The sequence below is a fragment of the Haemaphysalis longicornis genome, unplaced genomic scaffold (assembly GCF_048455015.1).
Source record: "Haemaphysalis longicornis isolate Haplotype H1 unplaced genomic scaffold, Haemaphysalis longicornis Haplotype H1 scaffold_5, whole genome shotgun sequence".
Lineage (NCBI taxonomy): Eukaryota > Metazoa > Arthropoda > Arachnida > Ixodida > Ixodidae > Haemaphysalis > Haemaphysalis longicornis.
In genome coordinates, this window is record NW_027526385.1 from 150,986,098 (window position 1) to 151,006,971 (window position 20,874).

General features: G+C 49.3%; 1 protein-coding gene across 1 annotated transcript in view; it reads left to right on the forward strand.

Annotated features, from left to right (window-relative positions):
• The window catches only part of LOC144139935 (putative cytochrome P450 12a5, mitochondrial), a 39,329-nt gene extending 19,089 nt beyond the window's left edge, over positions 1-20,240 (forward strand). The window contains exons 6-12 of the mRNA XM_077672159.1: positions 570-760; positions 2,445-2,646; positions 4,062-4,218; positions 8,005-8,174; positions 17,178-17,256; positions 17,637-17,879; positions 20,127-20,240. Of these exons, the coding sequence (XP_077528285.1) occupies positions 570-760; positions 2,445-2,646; positions 4,062-4,218; positions 8,005-8,174; positions 17,178-17,256; positions 17,637-17,879; positions 20,127-20,240 (1,156 nt within the window). The remainder of the gene's footprint in view (positions 1-569; positions 761-2,444; positions 2,647-4,061; positions 4,219-8,004; positions 8,175-17,177; positions 17,257-17,636; positions 17,880-20,126) is intronic.
• Positions 20,241-20,874: the final 634 nt, after the last annotated feature.

Sequence of the window (20,874 nt, forward strand, 5' to 3'; positions counted from 1 at the left end):
CCGAGCAACTTTAAAACAGGCCGAATTCTTGAGCAGAAAAATAAATTCCGTATTATACAAAAATTAATGGAAGGTTCGCAGCTTTATAGGCGAGAATGACATGCAGACCTTACCCTGATATCACCAGAACTAAACAGATACTGGTAGCTGTGATAGCTTTGGAAAATATGGTCGTCGGCGAAATTGCAGGTGCAAGAAACAAGGAAACATGCTTGTTCCGGGAGCACGCAGTCCGCACACATTTTCTCGTGGTAAAGCCGATATAGAAGTTATGCCCACCAACGCACAGCCCAGGTAACTTGACAACATATTACCTGAAACTTACTTCCCATGTTACCATCTGAAAGAGTCTCCCAAACAAGAAACAACACATCCATGCTCTTACATTTTCTCTGGTGAGCCGACTTAGGTGCCTCCCGGAATTTATTTCGGGGAGACCCCATTAGACGACCAGTTTCCAGTGCTGTGTCAGTCCTCGTCAGTGTGCCTTCTTTAGTTCTCGTGCCTCTTTTTGGTGCCCTTTGCAAGTTGCCTTGTCTGGTGACCATACTCGACCCCGTTCTGTACAGCCAGGGCGAAGAATGGCGCCGTATCCGCACCATGGCTCAGCCGTGCACTATTCGGCCTCGAACCATCCAGGCGTACTCCGAGGCAATGGGGCGGATTGCCGACGACGCCGTAAGCTTAATCAACAATTCCCGCGATTGCAACGGCGATGTGCCTGACTGCCATGCCATGATGAAGAGATGGTCGCTCGAGTGTGAGTACTCGCATTTGCAATCACATTATCTGCACCTTTGTGGGGTCCGTGGGTAGTAATTGTGCTTTCAACTCTTCTTGACTGAACTAAGGGCATTATGTAACAAACAGTGAAAACTCGCAAACATATTATTCCAGTTGGTTACACAATGACGAAGAAACGCGCGACAAGAACAACAGGCAGCTGACCAAATAAACACTGCCAAAGCTAGAGCTGCTTTTCGCTAATAAATGTAATAACTAGCAGAGATTAGAGCTTTTCTATGTGATGTGAGCTATACCATTAGAGTGCGATAATAACGAATAAAAACTGGACTCAAGTGCGCTTGAATACTGGTGATAGAACGGTGGTAAGTAGCGGCCACTTCACAGGCACACAAAGCGCACCGGTGTGAGTCATTTCAGAGTTTCTTTTGTGGAATGTAGTAAGCGTTAACAATAAATCTTACAGAGCTGAAAGTTAATTGTTGTGGGCATTCTCCAAAGTTGTAGTCACAGCGGCTACTACGCAATACTTTGCCCACAAAAGCGCGACGTTTTATTATTTGCGCCGAGAGGCTTTCCGTATTTTCAATATCAGCCCTGCGCAGCTGTTCTTCAGATATTGCCCTTGTATTATTATTCGTATGATTGCTGGATATTTAGGATATTTACCAAACAATTAAAGTATGCGTGCGGCATCTGTGCCTTGATGTGCCTTATACATGTGCGTCGTCCCCAATAATGTATTGCAGGGTGCGTATCGCACATCTCTTCCCACATGAGTGAAAAGAGAACAAGAGTAGATGATGAGTAGATTCACGCTCATGAAGACGAGTCTAGTGGGGATTGGCGATGAGCATGTAAAAGCACAACTAGCCATGATGACAAGGAAGATCACTATCTCACACTGATTAGCGATGCGCGCTATTTTCACACTAGTTCTCGCCATTTCTACACTCCGGACCTAGTTAAGAAGGGCAATAGCTCGCGTAGTGTATCGCTCTTCTAAAATGGCTGACCCGGGTGTCGACGCGCACGCGTTTTAAAAGATGATTGTGATTAATGCCGGATATCGCCTTCTTTTTGTCACGTAGTTTTTTTTTTTTTTTGTTGTGCGTGCAGTAATTTATATACGCAAAATAAGTGCGATAATTAACGAAAACGACTCGTGTCACGTTCCGAATGTTCACAGTAACGCACTCTTTTCCCCAAGGTGAGGAACAGCCAGCTCCGATGAACAGAACGGAAGGGGCAACACCCGTGGTAGTTTAAACCCGATTAAGTCTGAGAGCCCAAGGAAAAATCTGAATGCAGGGCGTATAGTTTACCGTGTGGATTAGTCCATTAAGGTTCGCCGAGCCTACGTAGCGGCTAGCGGGAGTTGGCTTCTGGTACACTCTTTGGATGTCTTCGGGTCGTAACGAATTCCGCGACTTGCTTCATGAGACAAAGCTGTTATCTCGCCACACCGCATTTACTCGAAATCTTGGCCTATTAGTTTTGACCAAGGTGAGCAATGTTTAGGGATGACACTGCAGCGTAGTTTGGAAAAATAACCAGATCCACGTTGGACATACCAGCGCGCGGAGTCAGTAGTTGCAATGCGATCTGGTAAAAATTACATTCATTCTCAATGCATCGCAATGAAAGAAATGCCGTTACATGTTGGCTGGAACTCTAAACGCTCGTTTTGTTGTCGCCAGCCGTAATGTTCGTGTCCCTGGACAAGAGGCTCGGTCTGCTGGAAGAACCACTGCGACCCGACTCGGAGACTCCGCGATTCATGCACGGGGCCCTTTCCGTGTTCGAATGCTTGGACAAGTTGGTGACCAGATTTCCATACTACCGATACTTCCCGACACCCACCATTCGAAAATTCGAACGTAGTGGGGATCACCTTGTGCCGTAAGCAGAGTTCTACCTAATTGTCCTCATTATTTTCTAAGGAAATATTCGGGGAATACATACTTTGGCTAGTTGCTACATTACAAAAATTGACATCTGCTTCAGTGTGTGTCTGCTCACCTAATGCGTTTTCTGTGTTCATTACTCATTTCTTTCTTCACGGGACTGCGACTACTGAAAGAAACGAGAGATGTCAGTGCAGCAGGGTCACGATGGCGGTCATGATGAAGTTATAACATCGTAATGTCGTGAAACATAGTTCCTATGTTTTGCGACTGTCTGGGAAGTGAAGACGCCTGAGGGCTGCGTTCTCTGAAAAGGAGAAACGTGACGCCTCTGGAATGTGCATAGTCAAGAGAGCTGCTGGAGAGTGGAAATTACGACTGCATGGAGCAGGTTATGAAGAGACGGTGGCCGTCGCTAGAACTTTCTGTCGCACTCAGCGTACATTTGCCCCTAAGAATGGTATTTATGTTTTGTCGTGGTGATGGAAGAGGACAAGTCTGTCTGGTCTGGATTGTCAGCATTCCAACTGAACACGGAAAACATAGAGTAAAAGTTTTCAATACATTGTCACTACATTGAATGTTGTCACTACATCGAGAACATTCCGCTTTTATTAAAAGGAGCCTTGATGGTTTTAGTGATATTCTACAGCGGGAATGAATCCCAGTGCAGCACATGAAACACTGCCTTTTGCACTCCTTAATAACCGTCCCAAGAGTGGTCGATGACCAGTTTTGCGAATATTATGCCTGCACCCAGAGCAATATCTAGCAATTGTGAGTTACTACAATACTTGAAAACCTTAATAAAACTTAGGCTGAAAATGAATGAATCATTTACATTTGTAATAATACCGAAAGGGGTACGTTTAGTGAGCACTAACTGTACCTCTTATTTCTTTAATGTAACCGCTGCTTGCGGTTGACATAGAGAGCTTCAACGCAGTTACTGCATAAACGGTACATTTGTTTCCAATATACAACTCAGTCATGAATTTTACGACGTTTAAAAGGTCGGTTTAAAAGCATCAACACGCTCCCTTTGTAATTCAGGAGAGTTTGTTGCTGGGGAGTTGTAATTTAAACGTGAAGCTATGGCCCAAATATCGCTGCTTGAGAAAGCATAATGAACTCATTGAGCAGTTTCTCCACACAAGATTAAACCACCATATGCCTCTCTTCCCGGCAACAATCATAGCTTCTTTGAGATCACGCTCCTGGCACAAGACCTGTCTCCAAGAAGCGGGTAGTGGTTGGAAAGTTTAGAGTTGGTTTATAATTTGTAGTTTTAACAGTGATTTATCGCCTTTAATGAAGCCACAATAACAGGCGTGAAGGTCAGCAAGCTCAATGTGAGTTGTTGTTGTCCCTGTTGATATAACTAATCCGCACTCCCTTTCACCACCACAGGAGAATGTTTAGCGTAATAAAAGAAGCGGCGGAGGCCACGCGGGACAAAGACGGCCAGAACTGCACCATCTTGAGCCACCTGCACAACGTGGACAAGGTGGAATTCAAAGAGATGTTCACCTTCCTTCACGACTTCGTGGGCGCCGGCACTGAAACGGTGAGGAAAAATTTGCTAGGCACAGGGCGAGTTCCCACAATCTGTCCAGAAGAAATATATGAATTAAAGAAAGAATTTTTTCGTGGCCGCTTGGAGGTGCTTCCCTTCCCCCAAAGGTCAAAGAGTTGTTTTCACCTTGCGAACGTCAAACAGACTTTGCGAACGTGAAACAATAAATCTAGATATTAACGAACACAGGTGAAGCAGTTCCGACTGGCGAGCCACTTCTGGCGATTTCTTTATCGCGTCACATAATCTTGATTGTGTAATAGGCGGATGGCGGCCGTAGCTTTCTCCAAGAAGCGTGACTGGACGATTGCAGACTGGTCTGAAACTCCGTTTTAATGTGAAAAGGGAACGCTAACGTGGAGTTAACACACCGATAACTTAGTTATAGTGCTGGCCCAAAGTACCTCACTCCAGGTAATATTTGAATACTCTGCTATAAATTCGAGAATTTTCAACATCTCGTGAGTGACTTGCATGACACAAGCGCCTTTCCTAGCTGGAATGATGATTACTTTGTTACGGAGAGGTAGTTCTTTGACACTGAACAAAGCTTCATGTTGTCTTCATGTCCTCTTTAACGGCTGCGGTTCACGCCGGTCAGAGGCGTTCCGCATGCACTAATGTTACTCACACATGTGCTGCTGTCGTGTTTGTTCCAAGAAGCTGTTTACTCCAGATTCATCAATCCCGCATCACCACTCATGATTCGCAACGTCATAAATCGCAACGGTGGAAAGCGAGGCGGTGGTAGATGTTTTCACACTTTTGGCATATTCTGCATAATTCCGCAACTGCTGTTGCCGCGAGTGGTTTGTTCACACCGACAGTTGCTTTTACGCTTTAGCGTCTCTTTGGGCATGTAGATCGCCTTCTTTGCGTGATAAATAGATGACGATCTTTGGGACTCGGGCATGCGGAAAAGCCAAGTCGATCTGTCAACGGAGCGAGTAATAGAACTGCACAGAACAACGGTATGGGGACAGTGCGCAGAGAGATCTGCCTTCGACAGGGCAAGAGTTGTCGACGTTGTCACGGTCACGCCGAGTCAAAGTGTAGCGCGTCACCTGCTTCTGCGTCCCTAATCGGTCTCGCGACTCCAGCCATCAGTAGGGTTCGCTGTGGAACGGAGTGTGAACCCAGTGCAGTGCGCAAAACAGAAAACTGGAACAATGCGCACCTTACGTTTTCCCTGTATAGAGAAGAGATTACGTTTGTAAAGATCCACGAACAATTCTTCAAATTATTCTTCCAATGCCCCTTACTGTGAGAACAGTTTTGAAGCGCAGGTGTTACAACTTTACTTCCTTACTACGTACGCTATTTTTTTAATATTCGTTGCCCACGTCTCCATTCCGCTGCTGGGCGCGAGAAGCGTAATTCCGAGTGACACGATAGTTAGGAGGCGGATAAAGCAGTCGTATACGAACCGCCTAGAGACGTCTCACCTTCGATTTGGCGAGAGCTACTCTACTAATCTAAACGCGGTTCTCAAAGCTGCACTACTTAAAAGAAGGACAGCTTCGAGCGTGTTCTCCTTCTTCACACACTGTAACCTACTCCATGATCACCTGTTGAATATCCCACCTTCGTGATTTAAATTAAAGGTCCTATGCCTCCATATACTAAGCACTTTTAAAATCATCACATGTACGTATTTATCTCACACAAAACCTCACTAAAAAGGTACACGCCATGCGCTGCCGCTATTTGACCTTCGTTGTCTTTGCGACACAAAAGAAAAGCGTAAAACTACTACTGCTACTGCTGCTGTTCCTACTACTGAGAGAGCGACAGACTAGGCATTGGAGACGGCGTTTAGTAGCCTCGCCAGGTCAAATGTTCCGAAGCGCGCGAGTGCAACGATGATGAGGGTGAGTATCCACCGATGATAATGGGGATGCGGCACGGGTATAAGAGGTTGGGAGGCGCGTCCCACGGTGCTCACACTATCTGCGATAGTGAGCCTAATGCTTCCGCGAAGTATCATCCTCGAAGAATGTTGCGAACGCCCAAACTACTGCTTGTGCTCCGATCAGATCTAATCAGAACTAATCAGAGTAGCCACGGCGCCAAAACATACCCCCCTGGACACCATACAGGCTGCGCGTGGTGATGAAACGTCAGCGCATATTAAGGGGAGTGCGTCAAATTGCCAACTGAGGTAAAAAAAACTGGTCCAGTTCGCTCTAGTGGTCCAAGGCCAGAGACACTGCAGAGCCATTCGCTTCGTCGGCACCCGGCTTCCTCGTCCGAGACCCGGCTGGGTCACCTCACATGAATTTCCAAACATGCCGCTGAAAGTTCTCCATGACTTGCAGGTCCGGATCGCTTTGTTCGCACGCTTTTACATCTCTCTCCGTAGCGCCTCTGTAGCGTCTGTGGCGCGAGCTGTTGTGTGCTCCCCACCACAATGCGAACACACGTGAACTGGCGAGAAGAAGAGTACGCGAGAAATCACCGCACGCACGCTGGAAAGCTATTATCGAAGGTGGAAGCTGTTCTCTTCGCACGGCAAGGCTTGGGGCCACCTACGCGCCTGTGCACAAGCGTCCGCCAGAGGAGTTCTTCTATATTTTATGCGAACGCCAACAGAAAAAGCTCAGCCTTAAATCGCTCTGCTGTTATAAATTACGGCGGATGCTTAAAACGCCATGAGATCGTAAAGGCGAAGGCCTAGCTCGACTTCTCGTTGAACTGCTGGAGAGCTTTCTGCTGAAATTTGCGGCGGCGCCCGTCACCAGTTGACCAGCAGCCAGGACGGCACCATCTGCAGCTTGTTCCGCTGACTTCTCATGAAAAGAACATCCTGTTCTCCCTGTGGGTACTTTACCTCTCAAGGCAGCTCGTTTCGTCGTTGCGGCAGCCGCCCACCTTCCTCCGCTGTGTCGCGCTTTCTCAGGAGCTTTCCACCTCCTGCAACAGCGCTCTTGCTTGAGCATGATCCCGCACTGCAATTTTTCGTGCGACTCCTGTACCTCACGACGATTTTGCGTCTCACGCGTTCCATAGAGCATACTTGTCTAAAGATTTCGCCGTAGAAGCGCCGTGCAGCATCCGCAACAGAAAACGATACATTACAAGGGGTTCCATGGCGCGAGATGAGCTCAAATTCCGTAGTAGTGAGGGGTAGTGGTCCCGGCCAGACGAACAACCAAAAGCGAAGTTGTAGTTAACCCAGCGGCAAGAACGAGTAGCGGCGCAACGCGTAGGAGATGGAAGCCATTACGGAGCGTCACGTAGAGTGCCTCGATGCCAGCACCCTTTGAACGGTACCGTGCCGTCGCTATTGAATGAAAGCGCTCAATGCGTTGTTCTTTTCGTTTCCCACAAGACCCAATAACGCGAAACAGATAAGATGATTCAAACTTCACGAGCGAACAGTGTTGCGGCGGTACGTTTGGCGCGATTTTGATACAATGACTTCCAGCGGTGCCGAGTGAGTGAGCCAACATGGCCGCGAACATTTCCCTACGGTGGACGCATGAAACAAGGCACCCTAACGGGATGCAATGCAAAGTGTCACCAGCGGCAAAATTGCGCAGCACGTCTACAAAACGATGAGGAACAAAGCGATTCGGGCGTTCAGCTGGATACTCAAGCTTGCGCATTCGCAACACATCAGCCTCATTGGCTGGGCTCGTATTTTAAGGATACGAATTATGAGGACAAAAACCTTATCCCTACTTCGCCAGAAGTTACGTAGTTCAACCAGAGATTTCCTGTTTTATTGGCCTAACTGCGCCGTCAATTCTGAAGTAAATATTTTTTTCTCCACAGACAGCAGGAGCAGCAGCCTTCACGCTGTATAGGCTGGCACTCCACCCCGATTGCCAAGAAAAAGCGCGCCAAGAGGTTCTGTCCTCTTCATGCAAGGACTCCGACAGCGCGGAGTCGGAAAACCACAATCATCTGCCGTACGTGAAGGCGTGCATCAAGGAAGCGCTTAGGTAAGACGAGAGAGAGAGGGAGAGTGGGTGAGAGAGTGAAACACATGCAAGTCTATTCAACAAAGAATTAGTGCAGCTTGGTAACCGAAGACCGGTGTGCTTCGGCGACTATGGCTGCCTAGCCCGCGAGCTACATGTGGAGATGCAGGTTTGAGCAATCCCGCGCCGCTTCTAACTATTCGAGGGAGGCGATGAGAGGGACGGAGTCAGATCTACAGGCCCACATATGATGATGTAATGTGGCCCCTTCTTCGCAGTGCTGGCAGACTGTTGTGGTACACAGTGAGGGGTGAATGTGACGAAGTATGGCAAAGCAGGGGAGGGATTTAGTTTGAAGCTGGCGCCGAGAGAGAGAGAGATAGAGAGAAATGATCTTTATTGATTCGTCCTGCGAGAAAGGTGCGGGTCGGGCCACGCAGGGCTTCGCCGCACCTCGTCTAACTACCTGCGCTAGGTAGCGGGCGGAGTCCGAGGCGTCGTGCCCGGCCGGCCGCGCGGGTTACTCGGATCGCCCGCACCGTCGCCGTCCGCTCGACCCCCGCGGGGGCCGGGAGGCGAGGGGCGCTGGCTTTCCTTTCGCCGTTGCAGCGCCAGAGCTGCCTCGAGCCGCTGGACGGGCCTGAGCTGGTTGCCGTGCTCCGGGGAGCCGATCGCGCTCCTCTTCCACTGATATGGATGGGTGGGCGGGAGGGTATTTGCGGTGGGAGAGGCGGGAATGATTCTTGATGTCTGTACGTGTGTAGACTATCACAGGTTGATCTCGCTCCGTGGAAGGCAGTGCTGGTTCAGAGACCCGGGAGACTTGAGCTCGGGCTGCGGTGTACGCCACTTCACTTACTCCAATACCAGTCTGGGCTGCACTCTTAAACAAGGTGGTGGAATTTACTAACAGAACACTAACCAGTTACTCCTCAGAGCCTCGACTAGGTACTTAGTAACTAAAGGTAGGAAATGTAACATTAGTAAGCTTACTAACTGGAGCAGGCAGTGCGCACCACTACGTTCAGCAGGAATGTCCTAGTGACCAACACTCCCCTTAGCTACTTCCTTTACTAACTGACCTTGCATAGCCTAGTAAAAAGACTGAGCTTAATTTAGCGTTGGCGCACTAAACGTTTTTACACACTTTTTGCCGAAAAATGTGTAACAATCTCGACTCATTGCACACACCTCTAAAATGTGTTTTAACTAAAAACAGGGTGTGGGCAGCGCTGCTAGGCGTGACAATGTGGCTCGGAGGAGCGCACAGTACGACATAGAGACGCATTCAACACGCACACATCACACTTAGACCACAAATGAATTGAGCAAGAAAACCAACTGGGAAAACAAAATTTATTTTGACTCACAGATCATGACACAGTGACGTGTTTCACGGAGATAGGGAGAATAACTTAGTTACCTTAGAAATACAGCTACTGGCCTTCCTTGTATATTTGGCAGCGGAACGTCCTGATAGAATCGGTGGGGTTCTCACAAAAATCATATATTTTAGGAATAAGCTCAGAATTATGCATTTCACTGTCAGTATATACGAGTCAGCATGTGGATTTGCAAAATCTTTTTAACCATGAGGCGGCGACGGAGAAGTTCTGTAGTTATTAGGTTCAATAAGTTAGAATTTCGTTAGTATCAATGACGATTAGTATGAAAAAAGCAGAAGTTACCAAGTGCATGGTCTAGACTAGGGATGATAGAATTTAGGATCCGTACTGAGTGGCAGGACCTACCCACCATACTGTGGGCATTGACTGATTGGTATGGAAGGAAAAAGTGAAAAGGATAATTGTGCCACCATTCAAAGCTTCGGTGGCCTGGATGCAACACTTAACAAAAAGGCTAGTAAAAACGTAGTAACTGGCTGTATGTAATAACTCCTTATAAACCATAGTACTCCGCAGAACCGTCCACGTCGCACGTTGGTAACCGTTATTCGGGGTAGTAATGTTTGTAAGCCCGTGTGGGCTCGGGCTCTCGCTGTCTCTTGTTTTTATTGTCGTTTCATGTAGTCCCTGTACTAAAACACCCGGACACTTGTTTTACAACGGCTCGCGCTAGCATTTTTAATGTCCGTGGGCAAAAACGCGTAATAAAGGAACACCCCGGGACCCTCGTTTTCCAACGCCTCGTGCGAGAACGCTTCGTCGTTCGAAGACACGAGAATTTTAAGCAAAGCTGCATACCTCTACAACCCAACGATTTCGTCACCGTAGACAAACACGTTAAGTTGCCAAGAATACACTTGTACTCCGCATGCTTTGCTCATCCCTAGCTTCAACGTTAGTGGAGATGGCCCGGGATTTTTACCAACTTTTGTTTGGAAGGTGGGAACCACATCAATACCACAGAGTCAATAGGCAGATTTTTATTAATAATTTGATGGGCCTGAGGCGAGATCTAAGCCTTTTCCGAATATGAGAATATGAATGGGGGAATTAGCTGTGATTGCAAGTGCTGTCACCGCCTCTGCCGCCGCTTGAGGGTAACGGGTTTGAATCGAGAGGGCCGTGAGGGGAGGAAAATCAAGTGCATGAATGACAGCTAAGGTAAAGGTGTCTACATCAACACGCAGCGTGCCTCAGTATCAGTGGTAGTCGGGGGCATTTTATCGTTAATGCATGGGCTCGCTGCGACCTTCCTTCAGAATGATATTACGGGCCGGATTATGAGTCCCTCTTCCACTTCATTTTCGCCCTCCACTCGTCTGAGGGGATGATTCCGCAGTGCTTAAGCACAAGAGTGATCCTCCTTATCAGGAATGGTTTGATACCTTTTAGCTGATCTTTTCTTTAGGGCAATGTCATCGCGCCACATTTCGCCGGAGAAGCCTGATTATTGGCGCTACATGGGCCGATAATTTTATGTTGTAGGTTGTGTAGCGTCACTCCTGTTGCAGAGGCCGCTCGAGTATGTTGCGCTACCCGTGGTACAGGTGTACCCCATGGGGCTGTATCTTGATTTAAAGGGCTCGTGGTAATCTATGTTTCTCGGTGGGGCTGCTGAAAAGCGCGACTTATGCCAACGGAAACGACAAACAAGTACATTCACGACATTTACGCCAAAGTGTGGGAGTGTAACTGACGGGTTGGAACAGTTAAATGATGATCTTTACATGTCTAGAGACGCGAGGTTGAACTGAAATGGAGTTGACACTTTCAAACATGCAAGAGCTTCGGAAAATCAGGGCTGGTTGACTGGGCAGACAATCTGAAGGCACGAAACATTACCATTTACTTCGTGACAGCGATCAAAGAGTAATTATGTCAGTGCTACAATGTTCAGTAAAGAGTCTTTCCTTTGGGCGCACACTGCAAAGAAGGCATTGCAGGAAACGAACACTTAACGGTGGCCAAGGAGAGCTAATCAAGAAACAAGAAAAATAGGAACCAAACAGGCGTCGTCTACGAAATGAAAGTAATTTACAAAATATATAATTCTTAAGTAGAAATTGCGGCAATATTCAAGTCAAGCACACCAGTCGTTAAAAGCGACACAAAATGCCGCAAAAACATATTAATAAATGTCAGAAATGGTCCAGGGAGTGGTATTGAATACAACGTTATTCGCGTACCTTTTTATTTATAAATATAGAGGCTTAGATCACTTCCCGGGTGCACTGACTTGTGTGTCTCATCGCCGCGAATTTTTATTGTGCCGAGTTGCACACCCGCAATGAGGCAAGGGAGGTACAGCTGTGATGGCGGTGCATCCCGAAAAGGTATAGCAGTTGAGACACCATGCCGTCCCCCCAATGCACGCATCTCCACATGAGAAAGGGGTGTAGTACACAACGCTGCCGGCACAGTCGTTGAAACGAGCACGATGCTTTGTAGAGCACTTTTAGCGCTGCCACCTACCTTTTTTAACGCTTTGGTCCACAGTCGTGCACATACTTTCGAGCTTCTTTTCAGCACGCCCGACATAATTCACATTGTATTGGCTGCAGTCTTTTTTATCCGACCTGAACATGACTACCTTTCCATCTATTGTGTTGCCTCCGTGTGAAAAATAAAGCCACAATGAAATTCCGGACGCTCCGCGCGAACCGCGCGAAGGAGGAAAGGCTGGCCCTCCAACCTCTGCACCTCCGATGAAGGAGGGGAGCGGAAGAACGCAGTCTAGCGAGTGAGCGGGCACGCAGCTACGTCCCAATCGTGATCAATTATTTCAACACATAACTGAACGAATGAACAGGTGCTCAAGACGCGGAAGACAGATCAAAGCTACTCGAATGCGTAAGGGGGGAGCAAATAGCGAAGCAAATCGCCTCAAGTTGTGAGAAGACGACGTCCTTCGAGAACGCAGGGAGGAATAAAGGCTTGTCACGTGTTCAACGGGACATTAATTCTTCCACTTTCGGAGCCTTTAGGAAGTGCTTAGGGATCCTTCGACCATGGGTTAGTTGGCATGACATTATAGCTGCGGACGCAGTCGGTTATTTCAATATGCATGTGACGAAGCACTTTTTACGTGTTCAGTTTATTTCATTTGCTATCCCGCCCCAGCAACCACCAGGAGGCATGGATGCATCGATTTGCCATTATCTAAAATGTATGCTGTTGCGAGTATGCCGATCAGCAAATATCACAGCTACAATAGAGATGTTGTGACCCTCCTTGCTAGGTGATGATGATTTATGAAATAAGGGTTTTTCTAGACGTTTTCTTATCACGACGTTTAAAGCTATATCCTCTCGTCGCTTACCCTCGCAGGGCGGAGCATAGTCTTGTAATATTGAATCGTCCGGAGTCATAATACAGATAAGAATCGCGGCTTTTCTTCCACTGAGAGCATTGCCTTTGCATCCAAGCCATTCTTTTTATTCTTGCTTGAATTGTTTAAAATGTTATTTATATTGTTTAAAACCAGTTGCTTTCAATGTATACACTTGACACAAAAAACGTTGCGATTGGTACAATGAATCACAGCTGTTAGCAAAACGAGTGGAGTGCAACTAACTAAAATATTGAAAGCTATGGTGTCTATGCAAATATTTTTCGCTGGTCGTTTTATTCTTCCAGCCTTGGGCCATTTCGTAGGACACACTAGATTTTTATTCTACCGAGTAACCAATGCTTTAAAAAAAATAAAGTCAAGGCCATTCAGCCATGGGATGGGAGGTGACGAGCAGGTGACGAGTAAGCAAACTCGTTGTAAAGACGTGCTGCAAAGACCTTTCTGTGATAACAATGGACTCCCGTTAAGACGAACTAGGTTAAGACAAACACTAAGGTTAAGACGAACATCATTTTTCCTCTCCAGCTACCTTCAAAAATTCAGAAAACGTCCGCCTAAGAATAATTTCTAATACTAACAAATTTTTACGGTCCCTTCGAGATCGTCTTAAAGGGAGTCTACTGTAGGTAGGTAGATAGGTAGGTAGGAATAACTTTATTGATGCCGGCAACCGACGGTTTAACTCGTCGTGACGTTGGCCAAGCGTCGACCCGGGGTTATGCCCTACTCTGTAACACCCCAGTTCGGCCCGTTTGTGGCGAGTCGTGAGGCTTGTGCTTTTCCAGCGCACCCCGGGCCTGCTAGACGGCCCATAGTTGAGTGTCCTTGTCTTTAGACTCCACTGCACTTTGAAGTTTGGGCGGGTATCTCCTGGAGGTAGCTTCAGCCGGGAACCTGGCGCAGTCCCACATGACGTGCCATTGATCCGCCAAACCCACTGCACAAACACTGCACATACCACTCGGATAGAGTTCTGGGTGAAGCACGTGTAGCACTGCTGGGGCGGGGAGTGACCCGGTCTGTATCTGCCTTAAGATGACGGCCTCCTCCCGACTGAGTGCCGGGTGGGGAGGCGGCATTGTCCGTCGAGCTAGGCGATAACACTTGGTAACTTCGCTATAACTGGTCATTCGGTCCTTGGTTTCAAACCACCACACGGAACGGTCACTCTCGGGGGAGTGGAGGGTAAGCGCTCGCGCCGCCGAATGGGCCGTCTCGTTGTGGTTCGGTGAGGATGTACACTCGCCGCGTGAGCCGTGAACCACTTGATACGGATAGTCCTGCCGCGGTCTTGGAGCTTGAGCTTGCCGATGATGGCGGCCGCCGGCGCGCACACTCCCCCCTTGGCAAAGTTGCGCACGGCGTTCCTCGAGTCGCTGAGCACGGTGCGACACTCGGCCTCGGAGATCACCAGAGGGATGGCAACCTCCTCGGCCTGTGTGGCGTCTGTGCACCGCACGCTCGCTGCCGTTGTCTTGGTGCCTGTAGCCGCAGCAACGACCACTGCCGCAAAGCCTTCTCGTTCGTATTCCGAAGCGTCTACGTACCGGGCGTGCGGGTCTTGGGCGTGTTGCTTGGTGAGTGCCTTGGCCCGCGCCTCCCGTCGTTCTTGGTTGTACTCGGGGTGCACGTTCTTCGGATTGGGGTCCACGTGGATGTGGGCCCGCGCCTCCTCGCCGTTCTCGCACGGTTGCCGGCTGGGAGCCCGCGGGTTGTAACCTAGGGACGCCAGGATACTGCGGCCCGTCTTGGTGGCAGAGAGGCGCTCCATTTTATTTGCGCGGTGAGCTGCGCCTCGGCTATTTCCTCTAGGGTGTTATGGACGCCGAGCTGCAGTAGCCGAGCCGTACTCGTGGTCTCCGTTAAGCCCAGAGCCGTCTTGTAAGCCCGTCGGATCAGCGTGTTGATCTTGGTCCTGTCGGTGACGTGCCAGTTGAGGTAGGCCGCAACGTATGCGATGTGACTGATTACAAAGGACTGGACGAGGCGCTCGAGGCTGTCTTCACGCATGCCAGCCCGTCGCGTCGAGGCTCGGTGTATGAGCCGGATGGCTTCCATTGCCTTGGTGGTAAGCTTGTTGATGGTCTCGTCGTTGCGGCCGCTCTTGTTTAGCAGCAGCCCCAGGACCCTGATTTTGGAAACTTCGGAAATTCGTTGCCCCGATGCCGTCACGATCTTGACGTGATCGCACTCTCGAGGGGGAGCGCGTTTCCGTCCCGCTCGTAGCGGTGTGAAGACGAACAGCTCGGATTTGGCGGGCGAGCACACTAGGCCGGTGCCTTCAAGGTGCTGCTCGATGGTGGTAACCGCCGCTTGCAGCTGTTGCTCGATGCTGGCGTCGGTGCCGCCGGCCACCCACAGGGTAATGTCGTCGGCGTAGATCGTATGCCGGACGCCGGTCGCCGCCACTGCCCTCGCTACCCCGATCATGACGAGGTTGAACAGCAACGGCGAGATGACCGAACCCTGCAGTGTACCCATGCTGCCGAGCTTGCGTTCAGGTAGCTTGAGGTCTCCGGCGTGCAGTTCCACCGTGCGGTTGGTCAAGAAGTCTTCGATGTAATTGTAGCTCGTTACCCCCATGTTGAGCCTGGATACTTCGGCTAATACGGCTGAGTGTTTGATTTTGTCGAATGCGCTTTGTAAATCCAGCCCCAGAATTACTTTGGTGTCTTGTGTCTTGTTCTCGATGATTTCTTGTTTCAGTTGCAACATAGCGTCTTGTGTGCTGAGTCTGTGCCTAAAGCCGATCATCGTGTCTGGATAGAGGCCTTCCTTCTCCAAGTATTTTTGCCATCGGGTGGCTAACACGTGCTCCAGCACCTTGCCCACGCAGGACGTGAGCGAGATGGGACGCAGGTTGCTAATGCCCGGTGGTTTGCCCGGTTTCGGGATCAGGATTGTTCTTGCCGTTTTCCACTGTCTAGGGAGTGTGCCCGACCGCCAGCATTCGGTAAAGTAACGGGGTAGGGCGTCGATCGATGCATCATCGAGGTTGCGCAGCATCTTGTTGGTAACGAGGTCAGGGCCGGCTGCCGAGCAAGTATTGAGCTCGTGCAGCGCTACCCGTACCTCTGACACGGTAATATCTCGGTCGAGCCCCGTGTTGGGCAGCTCACTGTACGGCGGGTGGGTTTCCGTCGGCGTGTCCGGCAGACACTTGGTTTCTAGAATCTTCATAACAGCGTCTTTTTCTTGATGTGTGGCGGTGTGCATGAGGCGGGCCAGACGGTCGCGCTGGTGTGACCTTGTTTTGGTTTCATCTAGAAGGTGCCAAATTAGATTTCAGGTGCATCCGCGGTGCATTTGCCCATCAGCTCGGCTGCAGATTTCGTTCCACTGCTGACGGCACAGGACCTTCCAGTGGTGTTCAATGGCCCTGTTTAAGTCAGCCACCTTCTTTCTCAATTTGCGGTTCAGCCGTTGCCGCTTCCAAGGAGCCTGTATCGAACGTTTGGCCTCGATAAGATGGGCCAGGCGGCTGTCCATGGTAACGACGTCCTCGTCCGTTTCGATGGTCTTGGTGGCCGACGGCACTGCATCGCGGAGCTCTGCCGTCCAGGTTTCTATGTCTGTGATGTCTTGTGCTGTCGTGGGACGTCCCTTACGGAAACTGTCCCAGTCCGTCCACTTGTGTGCAATGGTGTGGCCCCGGAATAGGTTGGGTACCGTAATTTCGAGGATGTAGTGATCACTGCCCAGGTCGACGCCGGTGTTGTGCCATGTTGATTTGCCCGTGTGGTCGTTCTTGATAAATGTAAGGTCTGCTGTGGTGTCTCGTGATGCGGAGTTTCCTATGCGGGTGGGATGAGCAAGGTCCGTTATCAAGGCACAGTTGTGGCCCAGGGCATCCTGTAACAGGTCCCGTCCCTTAGCCGTGTCCTTTATGTAACCCCACGCTCGATGGGCGGCGTTGAAGTCCCCTCTTTCCAATTCAAATTGACGCCCAACCTATTGTACTCGATGATAGACAAATGTAAAATACTTGTTGCACATGCCCTAAAATGTGGTGTCAGTATAAAGAAATATATTTCTATGACAACGACGCGAATTCGAATCCCGGCCGCGGCGGTAGCTTTTCTGGTGGTGGCGAAAAGCAAAAACGCCCCTGTAGTCAAACTTATTCCGAAGCCTTCCACAAGGGCACGCCTCGTCGCCTGCGTTGCGTCAGATGGTATAAGCCCAACAATAAATCTATTTCAATGACGAATATTGTCAGTGTACTTGCGGGTCTTCTGTCCCAACAAATTTACGCATTGCGTTTAGGTTCCATCCCATCGTACCAGGAACCACACGGAAAGTGAGCCACGACGTGGTCATGTCTGGGTACAAGATACCAGCCAATGTAAGTTGCTACTGCTTTTTTCCTGGAAGATCTTCCTGTTCTCCAAAGACCTCTACGAGAGTTTTCGAGTTTCTGCACTGACACTTTGCTTTTGTGGTGGTGTACGTTTCGTAAAGTGCAGACGGTGGTTACCGTTGAGTTTTCCGCCCGCCCCAAGTGCATCAACTTTGTAAGTGGATTTGGATGTGGCCAGGATGAAGGGTATGCCTCATGAATTTCGCGTCACTTACTGCACTATTATCGTGTAAGGAGTGTTTTCTCAGTTACCCCAGGAAGAAGTACCTTGAGTGCCCTTATCTAATACACCGTTTCTTTCAAAGAAGCGCGAAACGCAGGAATAGACAACCAGCTATGCACAGCCTTCTGCCATTCTTGCGCAGACTCTGATGAAGACGGAGCCGTTCGTGGCCGGCCGGCTGGAGGAGAACTTCACGCGGGCTTCGGAGTTTCTTCCCGAGCGCTGGCTCCGACGGAGCGAGCAGGACCAGGGCGAAGGTGGCAATGGTGGCAGCTCGAAAGCGTGGACACTGCACCCGTTCGCCTCGCTGCCCTTCAGCATCGGGCCGCGAATGTGCATCGGACGGAGGATCGCCGAGATGGAGTTGTGCACTCTCGTAGCAAAGGTACACAAACTACCAGACCCTACACGCGGGCACTTATCGTTTTGACTTATTGCAGGTTGGCCAACTATTTGTGATTACAGATACACATAGCTTAATGGCTGACGGAGGGTGGGGATTCCTTAAACGCAACTTGAAAGCGACTTGTTGTGCAGGTACTTGCCTAGGACATAGCGACTGTGCTCAACATACCGTCGAGGCAAATACGCGCATCGCTTGTTTAGTTGAAGGGAGATGGCTTAACTGAAGCATGGGCGTGGAACGTAAAAATCAATCTCTGATCATGCACACGCGTTCTTGTATTACAAGCCCATTAAAACATAAACCAGAAAAACCCACCTCAGTGATGTTTTAAAACCAGGATGCCACTGAAACATTGCCCGTGCATCTTGTTTGACAATAGATGTAGGATATATACACTGAAATGTTGAGCGGGCGAGTTATTCGCTTAGCAGCATTGAAAGCCGCCGTGTCCGTGGGCACTGTGCTTGTGCATGCGATTTGCGCGCGCATCTCGCCGGCACAAAAACAGCAGCGTGCATCGCCTGCCACGTTTCAACCCGATTTTGGGCGGTGGCGTCAGCAAATTTATTATTAATTGCACTCACGTTATGAGGTGGCGCTCTACGTGGCCTCTAGCACTTCGCATACGTCGTCTCGGCAGGGGCGTTAACAGATATGAATAGTAGCAGCAACATTTTGAATTGATTCAAGGATAGAATAGAGAAAACTAAAGATTAGAAAGGCGAGGAAAGAGTAGAGACGAGTAGTTCCTCTGGGGTAGATCTGGTCGCACCCAACAAGCCTCGAACATTACTGGCTGGCGTCATGCCCTTCCGGTAGATGAGAAGCTTCGAAGGGAACGGTGAAGCGTAGAGGCCAGCTTGTTGTGAGGAGGAACGAGGTATATGGCGGTTCCAACCTCTTTGGAGTTCGCTAGAATGGAGTGTGGCCAATAGAGGTGTACTGGGGAGCGGGAGGTGCCACTCGACAACCTGCACCAGGAGGGCGAAAGCCGGGCGACATCCAATCCAGGGCGGCGGCCCTAGACAACGGGCCGCCGAAACGAAGTTCCTCCGAGAGCACCGGTGGCGAAAACAACGCTACGCAATACCCGTTGGCTCCGTAATAGAACAGGCGCGGCGGAACCCTGTGGGACCTGAGGGCGTATTCCGTGGCGGACAGGTCCACTCGCGGCACGGCGCTTAGCGTAACAGGAATCAACTGAAGTTTCTCGGCAAGGTAACGCTTTTGATTTCGGTGGGACGGCCTGATGCGTGTGCCGCCATGATGGCGGCCGCACGTCGCTGTTGCTAAGGCGACACACATGCATGGTTGCCGGCATGTATGCCACGCCACTGAATACAACCTATAGTCGACGACCGTGTACGAAGCCTACAGTCGGCGCTGTGTAGGCTTTTATCTCATGCTGCATCTTGTGCTGTGTCTCTATCTCATGCTATAGCGCTCTACCTCATGCAGCATTTTTATCCTACCCAACCACACAAATGTCTATGGGCTTTGAGCATTTTTTTCTACTCAACATATTGTAGCACTGGATTTCCTTGTTTTCTGTGCATTATGGGCTTGCGATAGGTAGGCTGTCAGCGCTGCGTTCGCTTCTACAGTGTTTTCATCTGCAGCTTTGTTATTGCGCACAACTTTTAGACCCTGTTATACGAGCACTTCAGTGGCCGTTAACGAGAACGGCAGTTAACCCTAAATGCCGTTAGGCAGAGTTAGGCAGCCACACGAGAGCCGTTGGAAACGAACGGCACTCGCGCGGCTGCCGAACTCTGCCTGACGGCCTTGAGGGCCAACTGACGGTGATCAGCGCCAACACAGGATGGCGGTCTGCCGTCCGCCGTTGTTCTGTGTACGTTACGTTGTCAAAAAGGCACGATAGCACCCCCGAGCAACAACGTGTACCTGCTGCAAACGAGCGCGCTGCCGCAAAAACGCTTCGTCTGGGAACCGTAGATGACGCATTTGCTAAATAACTTGTGAGAGGACAGTAGTGCTGCACTTTTCCAAACGATGAATCAAGAAATAAAAGAATAAACGAAGCTGTAAATAATTATTTACGCTACGGCCTACCGTCTAGTGTGCCATTACATGATTTGTTGGCTCGTAGGTACCCATAACAACGATAAAAAATATATCACGAAAATTCTGTGTCGGTACTCCTTTAACTAATTTACGTGTGAAACTATCCTCGACTGTACCGTTCAATTATCTTTTTGGGCGCAGGTGCTGCGCAAATTCAGGGTTGAAAACCACCACGGCGACATCGGGTTTCTCACCGAGTTCTCTGGGAAGCCTGCTAAACCTGCAAGGTTTCGTTTCGTTGAACTGCAAAAATGAGAGCTTGTTTATGGCAAAATGCACACAGCTCACGTTCTTTCTACAACGCTTCCCAAAACGTATCAAAGAAAATAATAGAGCAAAAATAAAGATGGCACTTTGAAAAGCAATAATGTGTCAACTCGAGAAAGGTAGGTTGGACTTTCTTCCCTCTCTCAGAAAACGTTACTTACAAATTGGTAAGTTCCTATCTGCACAAGAGCGACAGCATGCCTTAACGAAGAGGTGCTAAACCTAGGAAACACAAAGCGCCCTGGGAAATTGTGGACGCTGTTCCGGCATGGCACTCATTAGCCTCACGCTGAATTTATCACGTATTTCTTAGCAACAGAGCAGCTTAGATCGACACAAATCCGTCCGTCACCAAAAAAAGCCGAAGCCTCAAGAAAAAAATTTGGCTAGGGAGGTCCCGGGAAGTGAACCCGGGACCTTCATGCGTTCAAACCGGCCACCTTACCAGTGGGCCACTCCAACTTTTTTTTTATTTCCTGTCTTTCACGTTATCCAAAAGGAATACAGTACAGAGTTCAACACATGCAAGAAGCCGGTCTGTGAAACCAGACACCAACCCGACCAGGAATAGCGTTGCCATTTCAAAATGTTTTTAACACTGTCAATCGCTCGACACTTGGAA